The sequence below is a fragment of the Oryza sativa genome, chromosome 4 (assembly GCF_034140825.1).
Source record: "Oryza sativa Japonica Group chromosome 4, ASM3414082v1".
In the NCBI taxonomy this organism is placed as follows: domain Eukaryota; kingdom Viridiplantae; phylum Streptophyta; class Magnoliopsida; order Poales; family Poaceae; genus Oryza; species Oryza sativa.
This window is the reverse complement of record NC_089038.1, coordinates 10,813,741-10,825,508: the sequence shown is the minus strand read 5'-3', so window position 1 is coordinate 10,825,508 and position 11,768 is coordinate 10,813,741. Positions and strand designations below refer to the sequence as shown.

Sequence of the window (11,768 nt, the reverse complement as noted above, 5' to 3'; positions counted from 1 at the left end):
TGTTTCTCTTTCCTTGTTTGCAACAAGGATGTTGGCCTATTCGTGAATTCTATCCGTAACTTCATCTTCAAGGATTTTCATGTTTGGTTTTTTCTGTGGGGGTAACGGAGGTCCCAATTGGAGGAAAGAATTTGTTAATTGGCAAAGAGAAGAAGACAGTCTTTTGGACATTGGTTTCTAGAAAGAAAAAATCTAGGACTGCTTCTCCTGGTTATGTGCTTCCTTCGGCAGATAGATTGGTTACTCACCATTCTAAGGGAAAAAATCAGGTTGACAAACCTTCAGTGTTCAAGAGACTAATCTTTCCCAATGGTGATTCTTTGGTTCATCATCGTCACTGTTCTTCATCAGGTACTCCAAAGTCGCCATTGTTAATTTCAAAAGGTGAAATTCGAATTATCTTATTATTATTGCCCCTATTATTCCGTCTTCTGTTGTTACTACTGTGGACTCCTCTAATAATGGTCTACCAAATCCGGGGATTAATGGGAATAGTAATTTGAAATTTCAAGTGGTTATTTCTGCCTCGGACCATATCTACTCTCGCTGTCTGGCCCAGGGGCATTGCTCCTCTCAGTGCTCGAATTCCTTAAGATGTCGGGCCTGTTTTAATTATGGTCACATTGCTCGGTCATGTATGGCCCATAAGAATAACAAGATTTGGCTGCTAAGGTCCAAAATCCCTTCACCCGAGGCTCCTTAGATTGTGACAGATTTTATAACCCCTTCGTCTCTGCCAGTCACGGCTCTTTCCTCTCAACCTTCCTCGCCAGAAGCACAGTTTCCTCCCTCTCAGGCTCTCACAGCCCTGATCCTCGCTTCTCCGTCCCCAGCAATGGCGCATCTGCATGATGCAGACTTCAGACCGGAGATGTTTGTGCCAGAAGGAACCAACATTGAGGCCCCTTGGGAGGGAGGACACCAAGGGCGGACTTCACCCTTCAAGGTAATCTCCCGCGGTCTCATGAGGAGGTAATCTCCCGCGGTCTCATGAGGAGTTCGCTGCGGTGGTCATCGAACCGCAACCCCCAGCTCATCTGATCGGTCAGTTGATCCAGGAAGTAGCTAACATCATCACACATCAGCATCATCTCCATGTGGTCAGAATCCAAAGGTGCCCTTTAGCCTTGTGCATCGTTCAGCTTCCGTCAATTCTAGAAAGAGATATCCTAGTTGCCAGCGAGCCTGTTCTTTGGGAAACTTTTTCCGGGGTTCTTTTGTTAAGCATGATCGGTTAGCTAACTAGAGAAACTCACCTTATACTAGAGAAGGCTGGCTGTTAATTTTGGGCATCCTCCTCAATCTCAAAACTAGGGCTATTATTGAACAGATAACTAACCTATGCGTGGAATTTGTGGACTGGCATTATAGAGACAGAGTCCTGGGCAGAGTTCTAGTAAAGGCTAGATACAAATCTGCAAATGATGTGCCTAGCGAGGTAAGTGTTTAAGTTTGTGCTGAGTTTTCAGAGGTTGTCCAAGGTAGAGGAACTTGCACTTGTGGTCTTTTTTAAGAAGAAATTGAGAGTTGGATCGTGGTGGTCACTCGATTCTAGAAAATGACATAGAGGTGTTGAGTTGGAGGCTGTAGACTTCTTCTGGAATCTTTGCACAAGTGAGGCAAGGGGTTAGTTGAGACCTGTCGAGGAGTGATCCTCTCTAGCGGGTGATCGAGAGATCCCCTCTTGTGAGTTCGGCCGGGGGAAAGGGCGCGCTGATCGAGATCGTGTATCCGCCTGGAGTTCTTCGAGACCGTGCGCGAGCGCCAGGATTATACAGATTCAGGCCGCTATGGAGCATAATACCCTACTCCTGTGTGTGGGATTTATGGTTCAGTGTTACAAAGGTTCCTAAACTCCAGGGAGCACTCTCACTCTTCTTCCCATGGGGTTTAGGCTAACTAAAAGTCATCCCTTTCTTCGGTGGGCAAGGTCCTCCTTTTATAGTTCAAGGGGATACCATATGCACCGCCTCTACCTACTCCTTCACGGGAGGGGGACCCACTCCGCTTGGATCGGACCACATTCGTGCCTTCGCCTGGAAGCTAAGCAGCCGTCCGTCCTCGAGTGGGGCCCAACGCCGCCCCCCGTCTGACACGGGGGGACACCCTTGTCATTTCCCCTTAAATGAATGGAGACTTTTGGCGGTCCATCTCACGTGGAGGGGGCTCTAGATGATGCTTCGATGGGATGGGGCATACCTGCCCCCACTTCGCCGAGTACAGGGCGGAATGTGGGGGCACCGCCGCCCATCCGATCAGACGTGACCGGTGATAGGCCGGTCACAGTTCGGTCACGCCCGATTGACGTGGGTCAATCGGGCAGCGCCGCACGTCCGCCCTTACCGCATTAAATGCGGTGAGGGACGGTTGGGACGCTGCGCATTGATGGCGGTTCAGCCTGGGTCTCCGCCCCACTGGCTCCCCCCGCCACGTGGCGGTTGGGTGAGGGCCTCGGGGCGAGGCAGCGCGAGGGCCCGAGAGGCGTGACGTGGCACCCCGAGGCCCCCTGGCTTCCTCTGCGTCGTCCGTGGTGTGGGGGGAGAGCCAGGCTGTAGGGCCGCGTGGCTGGACGGGAAGGAGTCTATAACATCCTGAAAATTTACAATTTTCTAATTATGCATTATGCCGGTTCTTATGTTCTTATTAACATCTTAGACCTAGGAAAATATAATTAGAGAGAGACCTCCTAAAACTAACTTGCATAAAATTTCTTTGTTTATTTAAATTCTTTTATGACTTTTATTTAAAACCTATCTTCAGTTATTTCGTGATTTGATACTTCCTTTTTACCATGATTTTCTTTATTTAAATTTATTTAAAAACCCCTTTATGAATTGTGGTCCAAGAAACCTTCCAATATTCCATTAGAACCTAAACCACCACAATTCCGATTCCATTGGAATTAATTGTTAACCCAACCCTTTGATCTTAAACCCATCATTTGATTCCAAACCTATCCTTAGTTTCCTTTCCAAATTCCAAATATCCAAATATCTCCTTTTGATCTAGCCGCCAATTTAATTCTTGTGACTTGATCCCTTCCCGGCACGAGAATAATATTATTATAAATATTGCTCTTGTGCTAAGAAAATAGATTATATCTTTGTTATCCAAATTTCCTATTAGCCTCAAACAATTCTTTGAAACCCATGCCATATATTTTGAGGCTAAAACCCTACTTATCCTTCTCTAATTATCTTCTTCCCACCTTCCTATTTACACATTCAATTTTATTCATATATCCCTTACCCTTTCAATTGAGTGCATCAAATAAATTCCATTATATGCTACCTCTAAAATATTGCACTCAAATAATTAGGAAATCTCTCTTTGGAAATTATCTCCAAAATAAATTCATCTCAAAGGTTAGACACTTAAATTTCTTCCAAATATTAATTTGGATTTAAACTCCATTCCTCAATTCCCTACACAAATTAGAAAGCCTTCCTATTCATTTGGGCCCAATTTTCCCTCTCTTCCTTCGGCCCAGACCGGCCCAAGTCGGCCCAGCACCTCCAACTCAAGCCGACTCCCTGCTCCTCCTCCCGTGGGCGCTTCCAGGCGCCGCCACCGTGCGCCATTACTGCCGCCGTGCACGACTCAGCTACCGTCGCCTCCATCTTGCCGTCGACGCGAAGGAACCGCCACCCGGCGTCAGCTACACTTCATTCCGCCGACGTCAGCAACAGGGATGAACCGCCATCGTCGGCCAATCAGAGGACAGAGCCGGCGCCGTCATTCTTTCCTCCACGTCGCTGCAGCCGTGTCCTCATCGTCCTTCTCCTCTGAACCGCCATCAGCCACCGCCTCTCGCCGCCTATAAATATAAGGCGAGCCCTCCCCTTTTCTCCACACATCAACAGAGCCTCGAGCTCCCTTTCTCTCTCTCCATCCATGGTCGATCGTCGACGCCGTCGGTCGATCTCCCCATCCGTAGCTCCACCTCCCCTATCCTCGCGCCACCGGCTTCGCCTCCATCCGGCGAGTCCTTTTTTCCCCTTTCCCCTTTCCCTCCACCTCTAAGTCAAGCCACCACCGCCATCATCCATGCCGGCTCGAGGTGAGCCCTTGCCGCCGCCGTTCCGGCTATATATCTCTCCCTCTTGGCCATCCACCGACCTTCCCAAGTGCGCGTCGCTCGGGAACACGCGTGGCCGCCGCCTTCGAGGCCGTTCATCCACCGGAGCATCGGCGCCCCTCCTCTTCCTTCTCTCTGGAAGAGAAGAAAAAGCAGAAGGAAGGAAGGAGGAAGAAGAAAGAGAAAAGAAGAAGAGACAAAGAACTGACAGGTGGGCCCCTGTACAGTACTATTTCGTAATTTCCCTATTTAATTCAAATTCTATTCTTTAGAAGCCCATATCTCCTAAACCGTACATCCGATTCCAGTGAAACTTGGACCTAAATTCATATAAAGTCAAAATCAACATTTTGATATCAAATTTGCTATTTTAATATTTTACTTGAATTTATTCAAATACTGTTTGAATTTATATTTGACTTTTCAAATATTTTCTTTTATCCCAATTACCCTTTAGCCACTAAAAAGCCGCCGGTTGAAACTTTACGCCTTCCATGGGGACGTTCGGGGTTTTCTATCCCCGACGTCAAACCGTTGGTTGTAAAGCCCGGTATAAACCAAACCTAAGGTCGAAGTGCTGCTCCTGGCACCCCACGCCTTGATGCGTATAGCGGTCGGAGCTTCACTATTCCATTGACCTCCACAGCACGCCGCACAGTTAGCTCATGTCGTCAACATCTTGAACCAGACTAAGACTATGATCGCTGCCTCGGTTCCGGCCAACTCCGCAAGTACCCGCACCCCGACTGGTAGCCGAGTACCTCCTCTTCGATCTCAAGATTATCACCAGCCAAGCCTCAGCGTCGCCGGTGCCGGACCTAGTCGCAGGAGCAGGGGACATGGTGAGCGATCTGTCCGCTCGCCTCCCGAACGACATAGGGAGCGTCGAGTTGAACGACCACACTCCCCACATCGAAGGCGCCCCGTCGATCTTCGCGACACCATCAACCAGCGCCGCGCAGCAAGAGGCCATACTCCCCATCATTCACCAGATCGCTACGACGACGATATGGACGGAGTTGCTGCCTTCACAAATGATCTGCATCGAGTGGATTGGCCAGCCGGCTTTAAGCCGACTGGAATCGAGAAGTATGACGGCACCACCAACCCTGAGTCTTGGCTCACCGTCTATGGTCTCGCAATCCGCGCAGCAGGAGGAGACAGCAAAGCCATGTCGAATTATCTGCCTGTGGCCTTAGCGGATTCTGCCCGGTTGTCACATCCTGATTTTCGTTTCAGGATTTATAAATTATTTAATAAATTATTATTAGAATTTATATTAAATGTTCATTAATTTACTAGTGAAGTTAAATGTGGGAAATAAAATTTCCTAAATATAAAGCATGGATGGATTTAATTTTTATTAAATTCTTCATGGTTAATTATACTCTCTGGAACTTTCTCGGATTTTTCGGAGCTCAATTCCTAATTTTAATCATACAAAGAGAAGTTCAGCAATTATTTAAATATTAAATTAATCATTAAATGGTCTGATTGTAATTTTGTTAAGTACTTTGAGTGACCAAGTATTTTCAGGATTTTTCTTGAAATTATTTGAGCATTGGAAGTATTTTTAACAATTCAAAGATCATCTCATTGATTAATTTATTATTTTGGAAGTCCTTTGTTGCTCCCTTCCGGCCCAGCCCAAAAGTCTTCTTGACCTCCCCCGCGCTACTGTTCATCTTCCACCTCCGGCCGGTTGCAGCCGTGCCCGAGCCGGCCGATCGAGCCGCCTTCCGCCTCCGAATCCGCCCCAATCTCTCCACTTTTAGTCCGGGTTTTTGAGGGGTTTTTATCCTCTCGTTCTCCTCTATCTTTACCCCCAAAAATCGGAGCAAATCGTTGAGTATCTTGCCCGAATCGAACTCGTTTTCGAGTTTATCTCTAAAACCGAGTTTTTGTTTTCCCGGATCGATTTCTTGCGGGAGGAGTCCGATCTCTTCAATCCAAGGCTTTAAATAGGACCCCCTAGTCCTCCTCTTTCGTTTGCCCCAACTCCCGTCCTCTCCCGTGCCTCCTAGCCGCCGCGCCGCCGCTGCTTAGCCTCGCCGCCGCCGCCAGCCATCTCCGGTTGCGCCGCCACGCCGCCTCCACCGTCGCCGTCGCTTGCCGTCGCCGCCGTTGGTTTCGCCAAGAGGTGGAGAAGCTCGGCCGCCACCTCTCCTTCGCCGCCGGCCGCCATAGCCCGTCCCCACCGGCCAACCCGAGCCGCCGCCGTCGCCTCCCCGTCGCCGGCCGTCGTCTGTCGTCGTTTGGCACGAGGGTGAGTATCGTTGGGTTCGTCTCGTCGTCCTCTACGTGTACATGTCCTCCAAAATCCCGGCCGATCACCCTAGCTCCGGCGAGGTCGCTATCCGAGCCGGCCGCCATTGATGACGTCATCATGACATCATCATTTTCCCCTTTTCTAGTTTTTCTAATAGATTAAATCTTCGGAAAATCATAACTAAATAACCGTAGATCCGTTTCAGGTGGTTCAAGTTGCTAAATTTTTCTAAAATCAAGATCTACAAGTTAAAAATATCCATATGTACTGTTTATGCTTGTTTTTGTACTATTTTGTTGAATTTTGTTCTTTCGCTTTAGTTTCCGACGTTCCGGAGAAGAGCGTTTTCGTTGAGGAAGGTTCGGAAGTGTTTGCGGAAGCTCAAGGCAAGTCACACAGATCCCAAATAACCCTTTGAGCATGTTGAACCCATTTAAAGCTATTATTTTATTTCAACTATGTATTGTTTTCGAATGTCATCGGGTGGTGAACCTTTCCCAATTAATTAATGGCCTAAGATGACTTTATTTTCCTATGGGTTATAATTTGATTAGCATGAACCTTATATATTGGATTGGTTCAGCTAAATGCTATATGTATGTGTGCTTAGCCATGCTTAGAAACATTAGCTAACTAAAGGGGTTAATTATAAACTATATTATATTATATTATTATTATGGTTATATTTAATGGTCGCTCACGATGGTTAATCGTGTGATGTTAATTAATTGATAAATAAAATCTGGTTAAGGTGGGTTGTGAGCATATGGTTTTGATGGTTGTGCTCATGACAATTAAAGACCGGTTCGCGAGCTACTGTTGTGAGACATTTACCATACCAACCACAAGCCAGCATGGGCAACGGCTTTACCTTTTGTATAGCATGATTCATTGCGGGGTGCCAGACTATGAAGCGGCGAGAAGTCCGTGGGGGTCGCTGGGGAGTCCATTGCCTCTGGTTTTGAGGGGGAGATTATGATCCAGGAACGGTGCACTGTTTTGAGTTGTGTTGGTACTGTCACGATTTCCCCCTTTGCAATGCCGTGGTGGTATTTCGGGGCATGGCAACATATGTGGAATCGTGTCTTGTGGGTACAGTGGTACACATCTGGCCAGAGTAAAACTATTCGAATAGCCGTGCCCGCGGTTATGGGCGAGTTGAGCAATGTTTTTCGTGATTAGTCTCACACCTCTCACAATAATTATGGATGTTATAACTGGTAATAATTTGCTTAGCTCCTGGTTTGGAGTTAGATCTGTACAGCCGGGTATGGTTGTTCAGGATGGTTGGGCCTGTGCAGCATGGGTGTGTTGCTCAGTGTTGATTAAAATTTCTGATTAATTACTCCACTGTTTTACTTCTCTTAAATGTTTTGCTAAATGCTGCTTTTGCAAATGAGCCTATATTATGCCATCCTTTGGTATCCTTGTGCACTTGCATATTTGCTGTGTGGCTTGTTGAGTATGTCATATGCTCATTCTTGCAATAATCATCAAACCTCAGTTGAAGATAAAGGATCCAGAAGGAGAAGACGTTTAGCTTATACCCCAGTTGAGCTGCCTGTGGGAGTGGAGCTGAAGCCATCGCTAGATCGTTATTCCGCTGCTGTTTTCTTTTCTTTTGTAAGTATGTAACGTTATTATTAAGATGGATTTGTATATTAAATTGTCAGTTTGTGTACCTCGGCTGATTCTTGGACGAGGATTTTGTGCACAAATAAGTTCGGAAATTACTAGTGAATTTCCGGGCGTGACACCAGTCCTGGCTTCACGGGCTACCCCGCGGCACAATCGGATCATGGGCAGAACTATGTGACCACTTCATCGCCAACTTCCAAGGCACTTTTGAACGCCCTGGTACACACTTTGATCTCTATAACATCATTCAGAAGTCTGGAGAGTCCCTTCGAGATTACATCCGACGCTTCTCTGAGCAATGCAACAAGATCTCCGACATCACCGACGACGTCATCATTGCCGCCTTTACTAAAGGTATTCGCCACGAGGACCTAGTCGGCAAGTTCGGACGCAAACCTCCCAAGACGGTTAAGCAGATGTTTGAAAAAGCCAACGAGTATGCCAAAGCCGAAGATGCTATTACTGCGTCCAAACAGTCGGGCACCACTTGGAAGCCGAAGAAAGACACGCCGGCCGTAGGAGGGAGTAGAAGTAACAATCACAAGGATCGCAAGCGTAAGCCCGAAGAACTTGTGGCGACAACTACTCCATCTTCCCGACAACGTTCCCGCGTCAACACCTTCGACAAGATAATGAACTCCCAATGTCCGCATCATCCCAACTCCAACCACGCGGCCAAAGATTGCTTCATCTACAAACAATTTACGGAGCAATACGCCAAGAACGCACGTAAGCCTTCAGACGGGGATCAAGGCACATCAAAGAAGAAAGATGATGAAGACGATGCCCCGACTGGTTTTCAGGATCATCGCAAGGAACTCAATCACATCTTCGGCGGACCCCTGGCTTATGAATCTAAGAGAAAGCAGAAGCTAACCGAACGGGAGATCAGCGCAGTTCAGCCCAACACACCCCAATACCTTCGGTGGTCAGAGATAGCAATTAAGTTCGACCGCTCGGATCATCCCGACCGAGTGGTCCACCCGGGGCGGTACTCCCTGGTACTAGACCCAGTGGTTCGTAACGTCAAGCTCCAAAGAACTCTCATTGATGGTGGCAGTGCACTCAACATCCTTTTCGCCAAGACCCTGGACGATATACAGATCCCTCGTACGGAATTAAAGCCGAGTAATGCACCCTTTCACGGTGTCATCCCAGGATTATCTGCTACGCCACTCGGCCAGATCACTCTTTCGGTTACTTTCGGTACTCAGGAGAATTTCCGCACAGAAAAAGTTTGTTTCGAAGTTGCTGATTTTGAGACAGCGTATAATGCTATACTCGGACGACCGGCCCTGGCCAAATTCATGGCCGTCCCACACTACACCTACATGATGATGAAGATGCCTGGTCCTCGAGGAGTCATATCCCTACGGAGCGACATCAAGCAAGCCGTCACATGTGATAAAGAAAGTTGCGAGATGGCCCAGACCCGTGAGATCACACTCGCCCGAGAAGAGATCCGACTGGCTGCGACCATGGCAAGCGAAGGAGAAGTGCCTGCGACCAAGATGTTGAAGACCGAAGAAAGCGACGCCAAGACTAAGAAGATTCCACTAGATCCCTCCGATCCTTCCAAAACTGCTGTAATAGGCGCTGAGTTAGATTGTAAATAGGAAAGCGCGCTCATCACATTTCTTCAGAATAATAAAGATATTTTTGCGTGGAAACCATCTGATATGCCTGGTATTCCCAGAGAGGTGATTGAGCATTCTTTACATGTCAAGGACGACGCCAAACCTATCAAACAACGACTCCGCCGTTTTGCACAAGATAGGAAGGACGTGATCAAAGAGGAATTAACCAAGCTGTTAGCAGCGGGCTTCATCAAAGAAGTCCTCCATCCCGATTGGCTGGCTAACCCAGTCCTGGTTCGGAAGAAGACCGGGCAATGGCGCATGTGTGTCGATTACACCGACCTCAACAAGTCTTGCCCTAAAGATCCTTTCGGGTTACCTCGCATTGACCAGGTAGTTGACTCAACGGCCGGCTGTGAGCTGCTCAGTTTTTTGGATTGCTACTCGGGGTATCATCAGATCCGACTAAAAGAATCCGACTGCTCGAAGACCTCATTTATTACGCCTTTTGGGGCCTACTGCTACATCACCATGCCCTTTGGATTGAAGAACGCAGGAGCAACCTATCAACGCATGATTCAGAGATGTTTTTCAACTCAGATCGGCCGCAATGTTGAAGCTTATGTTGATGATGTAGTCGTCAAGACCAAGCAGAAGGATGATCTGATTGCGGATTTAGAAGAAACCTTTGCAAGCATCCGCGCTTTCAGGATGAAACTAAACCCTGAAAAGTGCATCTTCGGAGTGCCATCAGGGAAGCTACTTGGATTTATGGTGTCTCATAGAGGCATACAGGCCAATCCGGAGAAAATCAACGCCATCATCAACATGAAACCGCCGAGCTCCCAAAAAGATGTCCAAAAGCTGACTGGTTGCATGGTGGCACTCAGCCGGTTCGTTTCACGACTTGGCGAGCGGGGGATGCCCATTTTCAAGCTGCTGAAGAAAACTGACAATTTCCAGTGGGGACCCGAAGCACAAAAAGCCTTTGAAGACTTCAAGAAACTTCTCACTACTCCACCGGTTTTGGCCTCGCCACATCCGCAAGAGCCGCTGCTGTTATACGTGTCGGCGACCTCTCAGGTTGTGAGCACGGTCCTGGTTGTCGAACGTGAAGAAGAAGGCCATATTCAAAAATTCCAACGACCAATCTACTTCGTTAGCGAGGTTTTGGATGACTCCAAGACAAGATATCCTCAGGTTCAGAAGCTACTATATGGTGTCTTAATTACCGTCAGGAAATTATCTCATACTTCCAAGGTCACTCGGTTACGGTGGTCACATCGTTTCCACTCGGGGATATACTTCATAATCGTGAAGCAAATGGACGAATCGCAAAGTGGGCCTTAGAATTGATGTCCTTGGATATATCCTTCAAGCCACGAACTTCGATTAAGTCCCAAGCTTTAGCCGATTTTGTCGCCGAGTGGACCGAGTGCCAAGAAGACATGCCCGAGGAGAACATGGAGCACTGGACCATGCATTTTGATGGGTCGAAGAGGCTCTCAGGCACTGGAGTTGGGGTTGTTTTGATCTCCCCGACTGGAGAAAGATTGAGCTACATACTGTGGATACATTTTTCTGCATCTCACAACGTGGCGGAGTATGAGGCGCTCCTTCACGGACTAAGGATTGCGATCTCTTTAGGAATCCGCCGTCTGATAGTTCGTGGAGATTCTCAGTTGGTTGTTAACCAAGTCATGAAAGAGTGGTCTTGTCTAGATGATAACATGATTGCTTATCGACAAGAGGTACGCAAGTTGGAAGATAAATTCGATGGACTTGAGCTCACCCATGTCCTTCGACATAATAATGAGGCAGCAGACAGACTGGCCAATTTTGGCTCAAAACGGGAAGCAGCCCCTTCTGATGTGTTCGTCGAACATCTTTACGAACCAACCATGCCCAAGAAAAGGAACAATTGAAGCCACGGACACTCAAGACGTAAGCATGATTGAAGCCGATTGGAGAGAGCCCCTCATAAGATTTTTGACCAAACAAGAACTCCCTCAAGATAAAAATGAAGCCGAGCAGATTTCCAGGCGTAGCAGACTCTATGTTATTTACGAGACCGAGTTGTACAAGAAAAGTCCATCAGGAATCCTGCAATGCTGTGTATCTTTGGAAGAGGGAAGGCAACTGCTAAAAGATATTCATTCAGGCATATGTGGTAATCACGCTGCTGCACGAACCATTGTTGGCAAGG

The 11,768-nt window shown here is 47.5% G+C and overlaps 1 protein-coding gene across 1 annotated transcript; it reads left to right on the top strand.

Annotated features, from left to right (window-relative positions):
• The first annotated feature begins 835 nt into the window (after window positions 1–835).
• LOC136356171 (uncharacterized) lies at window positions 836–9,240 on the top strand. The gene is made up of 3 exons (XM_066309753.1): window positions 836–946; window positions 8,237–9,095; window positions 9,200–9,240. Exons 1-3 carry the CDS (start codon window positions 836–838, stop codon window positions 9,238–9,240), a joined length of 1,011 nt encoding a protein of 336 aa, XP_066165850.1.
• Window positions 9,241–11,768: the final 2,528 nt, after the last annotated feature.

Coding starts and splice junctions, on each gene's coding strand:
- LOC136356171 (XM_066309753.1), top strand. CDS start 836: ATGGCGCATCTGCATGATGCAGACTTCAGACCGGAGATGTTTGTGCCA. Junction 947..8,236: donor GGCGGACTTCACCCTTCAAG/GTAATCTCCCGC, acceptor AACATCATTCAG/AAGTCTGGAGAGTCCCTTCG. Junction 9,096..9,199: donor GGACGATATACAGATCCCTC/GTACGGAATTAA, acceptor TTCGGTACTCAG/GAGAATTTCCGCACAGAAAA.